The 19,257-nt window shown below is 34.7% G+C and overlaps 1 protein-coding gene across 1 annotated transcript in view; it reads right to left on the bottom strand.

Moving 5' to 3' along the window:
* The window catches only part of LOC140163107 (C-type mannose receptor 2-like), a 59,595-nt gene extending 41,359 nt beyond the window's left edge, over nt 1-18,236 (bottom strand). The window contains exons 1-8 of the mRNA XM_072186483.1: nt 17,969-18,236; nt 7,339-7,497; nt 6,370-6,461; nt 5,844-6,015; nt 5,013-5,177; nt 4,631-4,731; nt 2,879-3,032; nt 1,489-1,578 (exon numbers count right to left, since the gene is read on the bottom strand). Of these exons, the coding sequence (XP_072042584.1) occupies nt 1,489-1,578; nt 2,879-3,032; nt 4,631-4,731; nt 5,013-5,177; nt 5,844-6,015; nt 6,370-6,461; nt 7,339-7,497; nt 17,969-18,044 (1,009 nt within the window). The 5' untranslated portion in view covers nt 18,045-18,236. The remainder of the gene's footprint in view (nt 1-1,488; nt 1,579-2,878; nt 3,033-4,630; nt 4,732-5,012; nt 5,178-5,843; nt 6,016-6,369; nt 6,462-7,338; nt 7,498-17,968) is intronic.
* Between the last annotated feature and the right edge of the window lie 1,021 nt (nt 18,237-19,257).

The following is a 19,257-nucleotide window of genomic DNA, read 5'->3' as shown; positions in this document are numbered from 1 at the left end:
ATGCTGTCAGTCATTCCTAATTAGAGTTTTTAAAGCGCAAAATTCAAGTTTCAAACGTTATTCTGATTTGCTCCCGGGATTTGTTATCCAATTCGTACACAATTTGCCTAAATTTTAAGTTTTATATGGAACTACAGCGCATTGCACGACATGCCATTGTAAGGTTATCTTTCAGTATGTTGGGTGCTCAGACAAGAAATCGCGCGCCAGACAGTGTCTGCCGAGGATGAGCGGCTTGAAATTTGTATTTGCAATTAAACGCCCATTATTTTACTTTAAAGCGGGGGGGGGGGGGTGTAAGTTGGAACATAATTAGGCCTACTATCAAAAATATTTTCAAAAAAACTTTGAACAGTTTTCACAATATCGAAAATGAAATTAAAGAGTACTTTATTTTCAGTAATAATCACTTTTCTGTAATTTTTTTGATTTTTAACGTTTTTGAATAATAACCTTTGCATGCTCTATTATTAAAACACCGATCCACAGAAGAACATTTGTTTTGTTAAATTTCCACTTTTTCTCATTTCCTACTATATAATACACAATCGCGCGAGATTCAAACATTCTAATAATAGGCTTATTATTCACCAAAGGCAAAATATGGAGATGATCAGTGACTCTATTGTAATATAATAATGCTTGGTTTCTCCCAATATCGTTTCGCAATGTACGCCCCTGCTCTGTGGCTCAATATCAGGACAAGATCGACAAAAAATTCAGTACAGTGGATCTAAACGTTTTCTTATAGAGACTCATAAAATATGAACACAAAAAAACCTATGAAACATGATAATAGTAAAGTAACTAAAATTGTCACTCTTATTCTAAGTTTACATGGGATACTCCAAATACCGACGTGATTAACCATAGTGATGTTGTCAGCTCAGTTGCTTCTCACAAATGATCAATTTGTCTCGATTGTGTTAATGTATAAAAAAAAATTGAGGTATACTGTCTCAGTTCATCAAATCTAAATGCTCTGCGTGGTAGCCATGCGCTTCAACGGAAAAAGTTCAAGTTTTGAAATGTTTTCTCAAAATATCCAAAGCTATCTTAAGAACTACTGAACCAATACTAGGCTTGTTTGTACTCATTTTAGTGCAATTTTCATGCTGATTCCAAATATGGTCATGAAAATTTATAATTCTGAAATTTTTGAATTTAAAAAAAAAAATTGAAACATGTCGTCTGCAGTCGACACCCGCGTGAAGAAAATTAAGGCGCGATTATTACCATCATTAGTATTATTACGTTGATATTTTCGAGTGCAATTTGTTCAAGAACATTCTTAATGGCCAACTTTCAAAATCTCAGAAACTACGCCGCGTGCCCACACGTAACTTGTTTAGGACTGAGGTAAAAGTAAGTAAAAAATTCCATTTGCCAACGTGCAGTTTCTTTTCACCCCCAAAATAGCCCCTGGTTTGTATTAGCTATAATAGGGCTGTTTATTGTTATTCCCGGTGCAGATATAATTTGATTTACCATCTTCTTCTGAGGTATCAATGATGTCCGGTCCATCTCCTGAAGAATCAATAACATCCGGTTCATCTGTCTCAGTAATCCTAGTAATTTCTACTCAAACATGAAAAGAAAACATTGTTTTTATCTTGCTAACAAATGTATGACATCATGTAAATAAAATCATGTAGGAATGTGCATACTAAGCAATATTGCGACTAAAAAGTCATATTTACTAATTTTGAGAAAAAATGGGAAAGAACTGCTTTCCATAACAAAATAGATTAGTATTTCTTTTCCATAAAATGCTACATGATGCAGTCATGTCTACAGTAGAATTCACCACGACCTTTGCAGGACTTAACCCCCATTAAAAGCTATTAAACCAAGATAACACTCATTGAAAACAGCTCAACTATGTTACATCAGATCTTCTCTGGTTAAATCCACACTACACATGTTTCTGTTTTACCTGTGCAATTAGCAATGAGCTGGTATTATAGTTTCAGTTGGGTGAACGATAATAAAGCGAACGCAAGGTAACAATACTGAGTGGCCCTTTGTTCACGAAATGAGACAATAGAAACATAATGGCTGTGGTCCGTAACACGGTTTCGAAATAATTTCTTCATATTTTTTGGTGTTATCTACCGTTTACATTTCCTTCCTAAAACACCAAAGTGCGAATATTTTTAAACGCCTAAATTAGCTAAAAATTTAGGACATGTTACAAAACTATATTTTCTAGAATTTCAGAAGAGTACTTTAAATATTGGCCGGTTATTTTTCACGCAGTGACGTTAACAAGGCAATGTCCTATTACCTATAACATACACTAAAACACCAAAGTGCGAATATTTTCAAACATCTAAATTAGCTAAAAATTTAAGACATGGCCGGTTATTTTTCACACAGTGACGTTAACTAGGCAATTGCCTATACTTCTAACATACACTATTTGTAGAGGCCACGCGTCAATGGGTGAGAGCACTGTGTATTGTGTATAGGAAAACGGACAGTAACTGCAGTATGAGCTTTTATTGTCAGATATGTCCCCTTTAATTTTGAGCTGAAAATTGGAATTTACTACCAGGCCGATGTCGTCAATGCGTGTCACTCCATCGGTCGTCTAACGGCAATATCCTTTGATGCGTGTCACTGCACCTACATCACCTAGAGTCTTGATTTTTGTCGTATTTTACCGCAAATGTCTCTCATGATGAAGTACTGATTTATGCACAATTTGAGATTGGTTAACTACTACCGGTACTTTTGAGAAAAATTGACAAACCTATCACTTATACTTCACAACTCGAGGTCAATTTCCAGCTAGCACTGTCATGACTGTTGATTAGATGGTTTCATAACATTAAACGAGTGTCAATGCTTATGAGGTCATTATGCAATAGCATACCTAAGGGTTTTTCACATATGTAGGAATATAATCTAGTACAAGGGTAGTCGTTCCATATTCCACCTCTAAAAGGCGATAACCCTGCACAGTCTTCATCGATATTACCATTTTTGACATTGTTAGGCTCACCAGGTGCCCAGGCAGTAAAGTCGATCTGCAGAAAAATAAAACACAAGATGAGTTAAGGACATGCCTACCGTAAAAACTCGATAGTTAGCATATGTGCTTACTATCGAGCGCTACAAAAACATGCAAACATGAAGAGCCCCGTCCACAAAAGGGTAAAAGGTTTTGAGCAAATCATCGATACACAAAGTTATATATATTACGAACAAGTAAACCTGCAAATGTGTGTCGCAACCCCATTAGCTCAGGTGGTAAAGCGGACTAAAATTGGGTTACGAGGCACGTCTGTTAGATTTAAGTCATATAATCATGGTGACAGTTTCTAGACATTCATGCGTTGAATGTGTGGTTTGTATGAACATGAAGTTTTAGCTATTTTTAAAACTAAGATCTTGATCGATTCGAGATCAAAAGCTATACAATAAGGTACAATATTGCCAGCACTGCGGTTAAAGACACCAAATTTTGAAAGTTCAGTGTGTAACATAAGATCGTTTACCACGACCTCACAAGTTAACTTTAGATCCCGGTTTTGGATATTGTTTGAAAGTGTGTTTTCTTTACGAGCTGGTGGGATATTTATTTATTTGATTTGGGCCCGTGTGGCTGCATCACTCTCTTCTTTCTCAAATGTTCCTATTTTGTACTGCTTCTGTAATTCTTGAATACCATTGGAAAGAACTTACAACATGGAAACCTGCTGGCTACTGTTGTCTCTTTATCCCAAAGTCATATAGATGTGCTAAAGACAATGGGATACACTTCCCATTCGGCTTGCCCCAAGTGTCGAGTATTTCAAGTCACTTGTTATGACTCACTTATTTGCCTGAGTGATTTTCTCTCCGAATGACCCTTTTTTTCTCTGAAATTCTGAAATGTCATCATTTCTTCTTCACATTCTTTATTATAGCCATACATGTATTTTCATATTACTGGCAATAAAAACCATCAAAAAGTCATCAAATTGCAGTCACAAATTAGACAGACTTGGCACAGGTATCAGCATTTAGAATGTTACAATTTTTATGTTAGTTTTAAATAGTTTGTTAAAAATAAGAATAGAAAATACTTAAACTAAAATTACTGCGTAGACTGATATTAAAGTTTTAACAAGTTACAAATGCATGTGTTGAGCCTTTATTCTCAAAATTTAGCAAAACATATTTAAGATTTAATTATTAATTTCCAAAACATAGTAGTTTTGAAATATACCAGCTGCAATTAAATTTTTACTACATTATCGATTTTAAAAAATCATTTCTAAATCCTACTCATTCCTGGTTTTACTATATAGAATTTTATTGGAATTTGTTCTTCTGTTTACTTCAACTATGAAATATGTGGTTTGATCAAGCAAAATCAGTCTGAAGTCGGACATATATGATTTTTACTTTTCTATATGTTACCATCAATCACTTGTAAAGCTACATTTTGCAGAAAACTTCACTGAAATTGAACATTTATTTCCAAAGATATGAACAGTTGAAGTGTTTCCAAAACAATTTCAACAAAAGAAATTATTGTCTTTGTTTGGCTATGTCTGAAAATCAATATATCCAACTTCCGACTGATTTTGCTTGATCACATCACATAATTATATGACATGATAAATAAAAGCCTACATACCGGTGTACCATCTACCCACTGAAATCGTCCTTCATTTTCTGTGTCATGTAAGCCAATATGGTAGTAATGCTGTTGGTCATACGGGTCTACCTGTACGTTGGCTGTATTGTGGAGATAAAATAAACGCCTTTCCTTACGTTAAGCCAGCCTTAAACAAATGTCTTATTTTCTCATATCACAAAATGAGTTCCCTGAATATTTAACCTACGAGGTGCGCATTGAGGAAATATTAAAATCTAGCTGAGTCCAGGGGAAATTCTTCCCGAGTCCTCTCTTGAACGTTTCATCAGGCCGCTCCATTCTTCCTAACCGATATAATTAAAGTGCTCTACCATATAATGCCAAGCCCACCAGGCCTCTGCACAATTGAATGCAAACATACCTGCTAAAAAGTCCTGTTCTTCTTGGCTGTGTATGACAGCCAGCTGAGCGTCTAGGAGATTGCATTCTCTCTTAGCGCTCACGTAATAAACGTAGTCGTGCTGAAACCAATAACATGTATTGTTGAACTCTCTCCATCCTACAAGACACGATGGCGATGGAATATCTGCATTGGAGAAAAAAATAATGAGTACAAGGGGGCACAGTTTTCGCAGACCTTAAAGTTATTGTTAAAATAATCACTATAAGTCATCATGTATTTCCGTTCTTCGCATATAATATTATTAATTGTGTCTCGCATTGTCTTGCTAAGATAAAGCATAATACCACCTTATTCTTTATTGTTTAAACGAAACATACGATATCGATTTACTGTGCATTATATTAAACCGACGAGGGCGCTACATACTATGCAGATTGTTAATGACCCACAATGAAAACATAAGCAGTGACGCGTGTTCAAATTTAAACGAATGAGAAATATCTTCCACCTTTAAGAACAAGGACCCTATATGATTCAACGTTTGAACACAAGTTCATGAGTTATGCAAGTTAATTTAAATGCACCAGCTTAGAAATTACTTCCATTTAAAATCACTATTAGATGAACCAGTGCAGAATGGCCTTATTTCCTATTGATCACCAAAGTCATTTCCAGGGGAAAGGGAGCAAGACGTCTTTCACGGGAGCAAATTTGACGAAAATAAATTGCCTGCAAATATATAATATTACGGCGACCATCATCAAACAGAGCAAGAGGACCCCCCCTCCCATTATCCTTACCCTGTACGCTACTGCAAATGAGCATATTTTTATATCTACAATAGTGTACCTGCTTTGCACATGTATTTGAAGCGACCGGTGCAGTGTTCGTCGTTCCACGACCCACTGGCAATATCGTAAGGGCCTCCTTTCTTCATGTCAACGCAATCTTCTTCACCACCTCTCCAGCTGTTTGGCTCAGAAGTACCGGTCGATTGGTGTATCCAATCAGTAAAGTTGTACTGTCGTGAAAATAAGACAATGAGAGTTTGGTATTATCGACGGTTGATGAGCCGCTTTTAGAATACCAATGAGATTTACCTAATTGATTATTGTTATAAAGAGTCGTAAAACTTTAAGTTCTGATCAGAAGAGGGTCCAATGCGAGTCCAATGTTGAATAATATGTCAAACAATCCAGGGCATTCAATCAGCATCATAAGTCAAAGAAAACTGATGTGTGCACATGATCCACATCATTTTGATAAAACCTGTTGGCCTATGGTGACTGGAAAGCACTCTTTCTGTTCGTTATTCGTTTAGACTCACGATCCGCGAACATTATGAGCTTATGTTATGAAAGTGATTGACACTTACAGGGGTCCCGTCGATCCATTCAAAATTGCCTTCAGTAGTAATATCATGAAGTCCGATCCACATGACTGTGATTCTATTTGCCTCCATTTGTTCTTCATATAAGACAGATAAAAAAGAGGTTAAACGTCTTGGGTACCGAAATTAAATGGTCGTGTGTTACATAACCAGCTTCATTTTGTCAACATGCAACAAAATACGATCCATCTCATTTTCAAATTATAACGCAACAGAAAATTTGTGATAAACACTAATTGGTTCCAATAATTTTGATACAGCCTGTATACTGGTCTATTCCAGAAAATTGATGCACACCCCCTACAGAGGGCTTCGGATTTCCGGACTTTTTATTCAGTTATATAATTGTTGCAAAGTGCCCAAATGGTACATCTCCCAACGGCAGATAATTCCAAATCAGAAATCCTCAATTTAAGAGGCTCATTTTGGGTAATTCCGTAATTTTTCATTCATTTAATTACATTTCAAAACTTTTTTCTAGTAGCATTGGCAACTAGAATTCCGGAAAGCTAACTTGGAAATTAAGACGTTTCTTTTATTGAAAAGTTACTCATCTATAGGGGCGTACACCTATTTTCTGGAATATCCCATGTGATATTCAGTAGAATCGATAAACTGATTTGACCGTAATGCCGTAACAATAGTCTAGCAAATACCGGTATATTGGTTTATGATCCGTAGAAAAAAACAATGGTGAGATCTTAATTCCTGCACTGTTTTAACTTTCACCAAGGAGAATATTCGAGAGACGGTACTACGGATTAGGATATGACTTTTATACGTCTCGGGTCAGGTCAGTGGGCAAAGGTTTTTAATGATTCGTATATCGATATCGTATCGTACCATGCATTTCCTTCTTCTTATGGACAACAAGTATTATTTTCGATATTATTATTGCACAAAATCATTCACTTCTTCGCTAAGGTGAAAAATGGTATAGAAGACAATACTTACGCAACAGGAAGTTATTTTCGTCATCACTGTGTATACTTGTCAACTCGGCGCCCTTTGATTTACATGATGCTTTTGCTGCAGAAAATGAACTAGATGCCGTTGATAAGTAGTAGCAATGTCCATCGTACGTGATCCAATCATCTGGACAGCCACAGTAAACTGGTTTTAAGACAAACAAGACTTTTGTAAAATGTACTCCGAAGGCTACTTCACTATAAATTTTTTTTTTTTTAATTTCTTTTTTTTTCCGGTGTACATTTTACAATCATAGTTTACTCAGATAAATACAGAAATTTCATTTTTATACACCAGGTTTTTTTTTTAATATTAAACAATACATAAACAATACCAGCGCGTACACACACTCTCACATACATATTTATATAGTATTTGAATGGTCTAGCTTTCACAATAAGAACAAAATGTTTAGTAGAAAAGTCCCTTCCAAACCTGCCATTTATTTTGATAAATTCGGTATTTTGAATCTTTTAAAAGAATGAACCTTTCCAATTTATGATAATATTCTATTTCCTTCTGAAGAGGGATAAAAGAAAGGGTTGAATTTTGGCATCTTTTTCTGTATATATAAAACTTAGTTAAAATCAGAATTAAATTTAGAGCACTATTTATTTTTCCTAAATCTGTCCCGAAAAGAATATGATTTCGGTTGAAAGTGATAGGAATACCGAGTTTTTGTAAACACCAGGTTTCGAGCTGAGACCAAATGGGTTTAACCTTTTTACAATCTTATAAAAGATGAATTATCGTTTCGGGTTCCTCGTTGCAAAAAGTACATATATTGTCATTTCTTTTGCCAATTTTAAACATAAATGTATTTGTGGTAAGAATTCCATTTAAAATTCTATACTGAAACCATCGTAATTTCGTATCCATTGTACATTTAAATGGCAACAAAGAGTATATCTTCCATTCATCATCTGAAAAGCTACTATTCAATTTTACTTCCCATTTTTGTTTTGCTTTTGGTATCTTTGACGACATAAGTTGTTTGCAGATTGATCTGCAACCTTTTTTATCTTTTAAAATAAAACTGAAATGAAATGGGATAAACGGCTTAGGAATTGCAATAAATGTAGCGTTTTCCTGAAATAGATGCTTGAAATTACTCTTAATTGCGCAAATTACACTGTTGTATTCCAAAAAATTTAGCCTTAATCCATAATTTGTTTCAATTTCATGAAGAAAGAGAAAACGGTTTTGGTTAACATGGACAAGGTCAGAGACAAAGTCAATACCTGCTGTACGCCATTTTTTATAATTTATTTCTTTACCACCAATCTTAAACCATTCGTTTTCCCATAAACATGATCTTAAAACATCATCAATTGTATTAGGATTGTGCTTTTTCTTTACCTTAGACCAAGCTAAAAGAACTTCTTTCCAAAAACATTTTGGGAATTATTTGCTACTTTTAGTGTATAATTTGCGCCCTTTTCAAGATCATTAATATGAATACCAGTTAAAATAGCAAAAAACATCAATCCTTTAGCATCAATACTTCCATTTACAATTCGTCTTATCCATGTACATTTCAGTGCTTCAAAGAATAAATCTACTTTAACCAATCTTAATCCACCTTCAGAATAATCGTTTGACAATTGATCTCTACTTATTTTATCTCTTGTACCTTTCCAAATAAAATTATAGATTTTCTTTTGTAAATCTTTTATAAACTCTTTAGACGGGTTAGGAATTGAAAGAACAAGATGGTTAAACTTTTGTATCAGTAGGGATTTGACTATAGTTATTCTTCCAAAAACTGTTAAGTTTCTTTTAGACCAATGATGCATTACCTTTGTCACCGACTCCATAACCTTATCATAGTTCAAATTAACCATTTCAACCAAATTGGTTGAAAATTGTACTCCCAATGCAGAGAATTTTCCATCTTCAACCCATTTTAGATTTTTATTTGTAATGCCAGGGTTTGGTTTTCTACCTCTAAGTGACCCAATATACATAGCATTTGTTTTATCTTCGTTTATTTTCAGCCCTGACAAACGTTCAAACAAATCCAATGTTTTTAACGTGTGTATTAAACTCTCATTACTTCCATTTAAGATCACAGTCGAGTCATCAGCGTATTGGGTGATTTTACAATTAATATTTTCAACTGTAATACCACATACGTATATTAGTATTTTTTCGTATGAGACAGCCCAACATTTCAGCACAAATTAGAAAGATGTAAGGGGACAAAGGGTCCCCTGTCTGCAACCTCTACCTAAATCGAATTGTTTTGAGGAATTTCCATTTACTAAAACTGAGGATTTACTTTTGTTAAAAAAGTTTGATCCATTTTGTAAAAGATGGACCGATATTTAGAAAATCTAATGTTTTAAAAATGAATTTATGAGAAACGGAATCAAACGCTTTTTCAAAATCTATAAGCAAAAGCATACCTGGTTTGTCATGTAATTTTGTGTATAAAATTAAATCATAAGTAATCTTATATTTTCTCCAATATACCTTCCTTTCATAAAACCTTTTTGATCATCATTTATTAGGCTTGGTAAGATTTGTTTCATTCTTTCAGCAATACACGATGAAGCTAGTTTATAGGTTATATTTAACAAAGTAATAGGACGCCAATTCTTTAAGAATTGTTTTGGTTTGTTTCCTTTAGGAAGGAGGGTAATAATCCCTAATCTCTGCGTAACTGACAATTCCCCTGATTCATATGAATAGTTCAGGGAACGTAAGAGAAAACCTCCCAAGTCTTGAAAAAAAATTCAGTGGTAAACCCATCAGACCCAGGACTTTTATTGTTTGACATTTTCTTTAAGGCAGTTAAAAGTTCATCGTAAGTCAAATGGCCTTCGAGCTTATTGATCTTGAGTTAATTGAGGTAAATCTGATCTTGAAAGATTTTGGTCGAATTCTTCCAAACATAAATTGTTGTCTTTACATTCATACAGTTTCGAGTAAAACTTAAAAGTTTCTTCCATTATTTGGTATTGATCTTTTATATCATCCCCGTTTGAATTTTGCAAATGAACGATTGCTTTATTTACACAGTTTCTTTTTTCCAAGTTCACAAAATATTTAGATGGTTTTTCTCCGTGTTCTATCCATCTTGCTTTAGATCGTAACATTACTCCTTCCATTTTTTCCTTCCTCGTCTCCTCTAATTCAGACTTTTTAATTTCAACATTTTCTAAAACTTCTGTGTTGTTTGAATCATCTAGCTCTTTTTCTAAAGTTTCTATATCTCTTTCAAGTATTTTTTCTCTATTTTTATTTTTTTTGCTTTTTTCTGATGCATATTTGATCGTTTCCCCCCTTATCTCCATGAGCAATACTTCAAGAAACAGTTGTTCATTTATCGTAAACTCGAGCTCACTTGCAGGGATTTGATTTATATTGTTTAAGTTATATGGTGATACTGCATATTGTTTCTTAACATCACTAATTTTTTTCTTAATCCTATCTATATAACCAATATCTTTTAATAGCGTATTATTGAATTTCCAAAAACCCTTCCCACGTTTAATAGGAGACATGTCTAGCGAAAGACTAACAAGAGAGTGGTCTGATCGATATCCAGGGTCTATTTTAGATTTCACTAAATATGTTGTAAGCTCTTCCGATATCAGAAACAAAAATATAATCTGGACTGTTTTAATGGAGTTGGTTGACGCCAGGTATATCTGCGAGAGTTTGGGTTTTGAAGTCGCCACGGGTCTATCAATCCAAGTTCTTCTTTCATTTCTAAAACAGTTTTTCTCGCTTTTGGATTATTTATGCGAATATAATTCGAGGTATCTAATTTTGGATCTTGAACTAAATTCCAGTCACCACATAACACACAATGGGCATTATCAAATGCTTCTATTACCCTTTTGATGTCGTGATAAAAGTTTGGCTTGTCATCATTTGGACCATATATTGATATAAGTGTTATACGAACATTGTTAATAGATACATCTAAAGCAACCATAAATAGTGTACATTCTACAAGTCGATATTAATCTTAAAGGGCAGATATTCATACTCATTTGAATAAAATCGCTCATTTTTGTAGCTCAATCTATAGTTGACGAACACGCATGCGTTAGTAATATGTATCTTATGTCCAGCTTTATTGTGACAAATCGATCCGACATTGCCCTTATGAACTCTCATCCTTCTGCTAAAGCGTGCTTTGGAAATGTTGCGAAGGGGGTTGCCCCTTGACCAGCTGATCTTTGTGTACATTTTCAACGCATGCCTTAATCGAGTGAAGCTCACTTGTCCAATGATTCTAAACTTTCTAAGCTCACATTCTAATATCGCTTCCTAATATGTAATACGATCAGTTGTGGGAAACTGAAGACGAAAGGGCCGAAGAACAAAACCACACCACATAACATATTTTGCATTTCAATGTCGCGCCATTCCCGTCAATATACTCCAATGATCATGACTACGTGTATCGGAAGTGAAACCTTGTTCAGCTACAAGTAGGGATGACCAATGAACCATCAACTTGATTAGAACACTCCCATAGATATGCAGGGAGCTCAGCTGTGCACATCTTGCACAGATTTCTAAATTGAGCTCATTCTTTTATTTTTCAATATTTTTCTGTAAAAAATTAGGGAAGTTAATGCCAATTATATTTTGTAACTATCCTGCAAATTACAGCAACATAACTTGTTTTGTTTTCCTGTAAGTGCGAGTCAAAATTGCTCCATCGCCACAGTGCGCTAAATTGCCAGTGGCTGAGTTCAGCACTGCTCAAGAATGGCACAAAATATTCAAATCAATAAGATCAGGTGAAACCCTTGGCCTACTGAGCTGTAATTTGGCAGAGTTGCCAGTAATACCTCTATCATACCCTCTGTAAAAAGGTTAAAAAATTGAACAAGTAGATCTTGAGTTACAAATTAAATCACCAGCTTCCCTTTGGAATTTCCATACTCCTTTCAAATCATGTTAAGACGACACCTTTCTAAACATAAATGTGACGTTTCGTGCTCATTCGATGTATTTTTCACCTGATCTCAACCCTAAACGTTTTCTTATATTTAGGCCTATACCATCTACAACTTGCTGCTGCCTATACCTAGTGTAGGACTTTCAAAAGAAGTACCTGAATGTGCAACCATAACTGTTTCAAAATAGCCCGCGAAAGTCATGCAGGTAACACCGAGGTCATGCATTAAATTGGTTTGAATGAGGAATACTACGGGAACCAGCGCCTTTTGTTAGAAGTCACAAATGAGTGAAGTGGATGCTATTGTTGTGAATGGGTCAATGAGCTTCAATGGCACTTAAGATTTTGTTTGCATACACCTACTAATTGGTCATATTAAACCCAATAACATTGAAATTTTTGGTTGTGAAAAAAGAGTTCACCTGGACTTAGTGCAATATTGATTTTGTGCCATATCGGCCATCTTGGATGATTTTTTGGCAAATGTTTTCTAAAAGCATGATTTCAGTGCCTCGGTTTGAAGAAATAATTTATGCCATTGACTAGTAAAGTGCCATTTCATAAGAAACCCCTTTGATACTTTCACAATATGCTTGTTTCATGTTTGCATATGTTAAAATAAAGAAATATATAAAGGTAAATATATGCTTATGCCAATAATTGCTATTTTTGGACTTTGTCATTTTATTTCGTTCCAATGACCGTCGGAATGGGAAACTTTGAAAATTCATAATTCGAAACGTTTTTGACCGATTTTGACCATTTAACCACCAAATTACTTCTGTTGATGAGTTCTATCCAGAAAACAATCTTTTATAGCAATAGGGGCAACATGAAATTTTGATGGTTATCCCTACTAAAAGTGGTGGTTTTATTCAATTGAGTAATACCCATAAGCAAATACAACAACTCTTTTTATAACGTTCAGACTGTACTCTTTCTAATTATATTTTAGTTTACAGCGGATTTTGTACAAAAACGCCATGGAAGAGTTTACTGCCTTATGGCTCAGCCTGTAGATCATTGGCAATGTCAAACCATTACAAACCATATACCGGTAATAATAAGTAATAATAAACTTGTTTACCGTTCCTAATGGGCTCATTATATCAAAGTGACCTTTTCAATATTTCCTCTTTGGTACTGTGGTTGGTATTGGAAGTTAGAAAGCAACAACTATCCTCTTTTGGCACGGAAGTGGGGTTTGAAATCAGAGATTAAGATCATGTATTCCATAGCTGGTGCTATAAACTACGGAAGACATGACTTTAATGTATAGCCCATGTCCTGAATGCAGTCCATACTTTAATATTTTTACGAAAATGATAAACCCAATCACTCTCAACATTATCATTGATCTTCAAACTGAAAAATCTGGATATATGATTGGAGAACATTGCTATCATCTCACCCCCGTGTAACTTAGCCATAATCTTGCTTGTCAATATTGATGGTAAGGATACAATGAGCGATGAATTGTTACTCGACCCATCAATGTGTGATTAAGGTTTAGCAACTACTTTAAACTGTTGCGATTTTGTAGTTCACAGCATATTGTGAATGGTAGTGAGCTTTGGCAAAAATTGCATTGATCATTTTATAGCGAGTGTGTTGAGGAATTCAAATATCACAGATATACTTTTGTAGGTCCTGTGGTTCTTGAGTTATGTTGTAAAGAGGGCTGAAACAACATCACTTTTGTAACGTACATAACTCATTAACAACAATAAATCAAGCAGTTTTCAAAGTGTATGATTTGTAGAATGGACTTTTGCAAAACATCAAAGTGTTATTTTTCAATGATATATTGATTAAGATAATGAAAATCGATATTTTGGCTGCTTCGACCAACAATGCCGCGTCTACCCTTAAGTCTTAATCGCTGGTTATTTAAAGGGGTATTTCGTGAATTTAGCAGCCTCTTTTATGGTATAGTTTAGCCTAACAGATATCCACGGAAAAAGCTTATTTCCAAAATTTTGATAAGCTAAGTGTATCGCTTGAAAACGTATCCGGTAAACTTTTTTCTTCGAATTACTTAGCAATTAGCTTGAAATAAATCGAAAGAACGTTCAAAATTGCATCTTGGGTCCAATGTTAGGCGTCTTGTCCATCCATATGGCGATTGGCGGACATCGCGTAGACACGAGCGCTGCAGCCGTCTTGCCATGGTCAGAAACCAAAAGACACCTTTCTAAACATAAATGTGACGTTTCGTGCTCATTCGATGTATTTTTCACCTGATCTCAACCCTAAACGTTTTCTTATATTTAGGCCTATACCATCTACAACTTGCTGCTGCCTATACCTAGTGTAGGACTTTCAAAAGAAGTACCTGAATGTGCAACCATAACTGTTTCAAAATAGCCCGCGAAAGTCATGCAGGTAACACCGAGGTCATGCATTAAATTGGTTTGAATGAGGAATACTACGGGAACCAGCGCCTTTTGTTAGAAGTCACATATGAGTGAAGTGGATGCTATTGTTGTGAATGGGTCAATGAGCTTCAATGGCACTTAAGATTTTGTTTGCATACACCTACTAATTGGTCATATTAAACCCAATAACATTGAAATTTTTGGTTGTGAAAAAGAGTTCACCTGGACTTAGTGCAATATTGATTTTGTGCCATATCGGCCATCTTGGATGATTTTTTGGCAAATGTTTTCTAAAAGCATGATTTCAGTGCCTCGGTTTGAAGAAATAATTTATGCCATTGACTAGTAAAGTGCCATTTCATAAGAAACCCCTTTGATACTTTCACAATATGCTTGTTTCATGTTTGCATATGTTAAAATAAAGAAATATATAAAGGTAAATATATGCTTATGCCAATAATTGCTATTTTTGGACTTTGTCATTTTATTTCGTTCCAATGACCGTCGGAATGGGAAACTTTGAAAATTCATAATTCGAAACGTTTTTGACCGATTTTGACCATTTAACCACCAAATTACTTCTGTTGATGAGTTCTATCCAGAAAACAATCTTTTATAGCAATAGGGGCAACATGAAATTTTGATGGTTATCCCTACTAAAAGTGGTGGTTTTATTCAATTGAGTAATACCCATAAGCAAATACAACAACTCTTTTTATAACGTTCAGACTGTACTCTTTCTAATTATATTTTAGTTTACAGCGGATTTTGTACAAAACCGCCATGGAAGAGTTTACTGCCTTATGGCTCAGCCTGTAGATCATTGGCAATGTCAAACCATTACAAACCATATACCGGTAATAATAAGTAATAATAAACTTGTTTACCGTTCCTAATGGGCTCATTATATCAAAGTGACCTTTTCAATATTTCCTCTTTGGTACTGTGGTTGGTATTGGAAGTTAGAAAGCAACAACTATCCTCTTTTGGCACGGAAGTGGGGTTTGAAATCAGAGATTAAGATCATGTATTCCATAGCTGGTGCTATAAACTACGGAAGACATGACTTTAATGTATAGCCCATGTCCTGAATGCAGTCCATACTTTAATATTTTTACGAAAATGATAAACCCAATCACTCTCAACATTATCATTGATCTTCAAACTGAAAAATCTGGATATATGATTGGAGAACATTGCTATCATCTCACCCCCGTGTAACTTAGCCATAATCTTGCTTGTCAATATTGATGGTAAGGATACAATGAGCGATGAATTGTTACTCGACCCATCAATGTGTGATTAAGGTTTAGCAACTACTTTAAACTGTTGCGATTTTGTAGTTCACAGCATATTGTGAATGGTAGTGAGCTTTGGCAAAATTGCATTGATCATTTTATAGCGAGTGTGTTGAGGAATTCAAATATCACAGATATACTTTTGTAGGTCCTGTGGTTCTTGAGTTATGTTGTAAAGAGGGCTGAAACAACATCACTTTTGTAACGTACATAACTCATTAACAACAATAAATCAAGCAAGTTTTCAAAGTGTATGATTTGTAGAATGGACTTTTGCAAAACATCAAAGTGTTATTTTTCAATGATATATTGATTAAGATAATGAAAATCGATATTTTGGCTGCTTCGACCAACAATGCCGCGTCTACCCTTAAGTCTTAATCGCTGGTTTTTTAAAGGGGTATTTCGTGAATTTAGCAGCCTCTTTTATGGTATAGTTTAGCCTAACAGATATCCACGGAAAAAGCTTATTTCCAAAATTTTGATAAGCTAAGTGTATCGCTTGAAAACGTATCCGGTAAACTTTTTTCTTCGAATTACTTAGCAATTAGCTTGAAATAAATCGAAAGAACGTTCAAAATTGCATCTTGGGTCCAATGTTAGGCGTCTTGTCCATCCATATGGCGATTGGCGGACATCGCGTAGACACGAGCGCTGCAGCCGTCTTGCCATGATCAGAAACCAATAAAAATTTACGTTTCTCAAGGCGTGTCGGAGTTGTCATGGTCATTCAACTCCAAAAAAAAAATTCAGATTAAGGGGTGGGGTATGAACGTTTGGACAGTATTTATTGTGGGACATTAGAGCACATCAGACATATCGAATTGCATTCTGAATACGAAGAATGTCTTTCTGATATCAAATAATTTTGATTTTTGAAATTCGCAATGTAATACACATTTTATGGCAAATGATTAAAATTGATATTTTGATATTTAACAGTACTCAAAGTAAACTTTATAAATCTGATGATTTATACTTAAAGTGTATGTAGGTGGGATGAAAAGCCGACGATCAATTGAAAATTTTGACCTTTTGTATTGAAGATATGGATTTTTTCCCCAAAACACCAAAAAAAATTAGGTCTTTGGGGAAAAAATCCATATCTTCAATATGAAAGGTCAAAATTTTCAATTGATCGTCGGCTTTTCCTCCCAGCTACATACACTTTAAGAATATATCATTAGATTTATCAAATTTACTTCGAGGACTGTTATATATCAAAATTTGAAAATATCAAATTTTTATAATTTGTCATAAAATTTGTATTATATCGTGATTTTCAAAAATGAAAATTATTTGATATCAGAAAGACATGCTTCGTATTCAGAATGCAATTGATACGTCTGAGGTGCTCTCATGTTCCATAAAAAATACTGTCGAAACGCTCAAAACGCTCATTCTAGATCCCTTAAGTGATTAATGAAACGTTACCACGGAATGCAAAAATATTCCCGTTCAAAAATTACTTTTTTTAATTATGTATTGTGGTTCTTGAGGTATCTGACGTTTTATGAAGATGTCTCCTTTTCGACATTTTTTACATCATTACTCAAGATCCACAAGACCTACAAACTTGTAACTGTGATATTTGAATGTGATATTTGAATTCGCCTTATTCAAAATAAGGCCAAAACAGACAAGTTTGTTTCCAGTAGCATGTCTAAAAAGTAAATGCGCAGTTCTGTTTTTTTTTTTGGTTTTTTTGTCGTATTCTTTTAACAATTATTGAGAAAATAAAACAGAAATTTACAAATTGTAACAGAGTCGTTCCCGGTATAATTTCTAGCTTCTTTCTTTTCTTTTCTTTCCTTTTTTCTGATTTTATTAATATTTTAACACAAATTATTACAAAAAGAAAGCAGCGCGCAAAAACTGGCCGCCAGAAAGCTACTGGAAACTAACTTGTTTCTATTTTTGGCCTAACCAGAGATCACGATTCGACCAATACACAATAACTTACCTAACCTGCCTTACGTGTTTAAAATTTTATAGATAAACAAACAACGTTTTACCTTGAACCTGGTTTAAGAGGAAGCATACTATGGTGATGCGTATAAATGAACTGATGCTACCAGTGGATGTATTCATTCTGCCGTAGGCTCAAGCTACCATACAGCACATCAATTAGGTCTTCGATGAATGGTGTCGAGTCTTGTTGGCCTAATACACGCTCTATACAAAATACTTATATCATGCTCATGTTAAATCATTACAAGGCGTAGATCTATAGCCTACTATATTGGCAATAAAACCACAAAAAGCTGTGAATGCTCATCGCCTGATCTGCTATATTTATACAAAATTATAATAAATATTAATGTGACGCAAACTGACCCAACCAGATAAAAGGAGGCAATTGTGAAAACTGAGTTATTATCCTCACCAACTCACGCAATAACCAAGTGTGCTTTTGCAGAAATTCTTACATCTCTGGCATGCTTGGTTGCAAAGTTATGATCTTTTAGGATGTCAATTTTCTTATCTATTTCATTATTTTTTGCTCCCTATTTGTGTCTGTATCTCAATTTCACCATTGCAGACTTTGGCCTGATTGGATCTCATCCTATTACAATTGACAATTTGCGTGTAGTTCTAGTGGAACAGCGTAAGGAAATATTGTAACCGCTTAGGAAACCCAGTCTCCTGATCCAGGAAATTATATACCGAAGGGTAAATATGTAGGTGGTCAATTCCAGCAAAAGTGGGACAAAAGTCTCTCTTTGTGAACTTTCCACTTTAAATATCATTAATAAAGGAAATCAATCTATTGATTAAATATCCATGTGTCATTTATTCTGCATACCAAATCTACTCCAACTTGCATTTTGCTAAAATGTGACATTTTTTGGTACAAAATTACAAAAATAGCGTGACCGTTGTCATGGAAACGGAGTAGAATACATGGGTTACTGATTTGCCAACATGGCAGAAAAGATTCTCCAGAATCTTCTGAACATTTTGATATATGATTTGTCTATTTGAAACATTTGTTCAACGATGCGACAATTTCATGGGGCTGGTCCTATATTGATATAAAAATTAAACCAATTCGTCGGCCGCATCACATAGCGACGTATTCGACATTTTTAACATTTTTGATAAATTTGGTGTATCAGTTTGTTATGTTCTACTCTATATATTCACCAAAACCATGCCTTAAAGAGGCTAAATTAGTAAGAGATTAATTCATTCAATTATGTCGTATTTACAAAACCTTGAAATGTGTGTAGTACATAAGGAAGTATTTGCCGATCACCTATACTGCGCAAGCCCAGTATGTCGTATCTGCAATTTGAAGAAT

The sequence above is a fragment of the Amphiura filiformis genome, chromosome 10, assembly GCF_039555335.1.
Source record: "Amphiura filiformis chromosome 10, Afil_fr2py, whole genome shotgun sequence".
Taxonomy (NCBI): domain Eukaryota; kingdom Metazoa; phylum Echinodermata; class Ophiuroidea; order Amphilepidida; family Amphiuridae; genus Amphiura; species Amphiura filiformis.
Note: the sequence above shows the minus strand (reverse complement) of the source record. Positions and strands in the feature narration are given on the sequence as shown.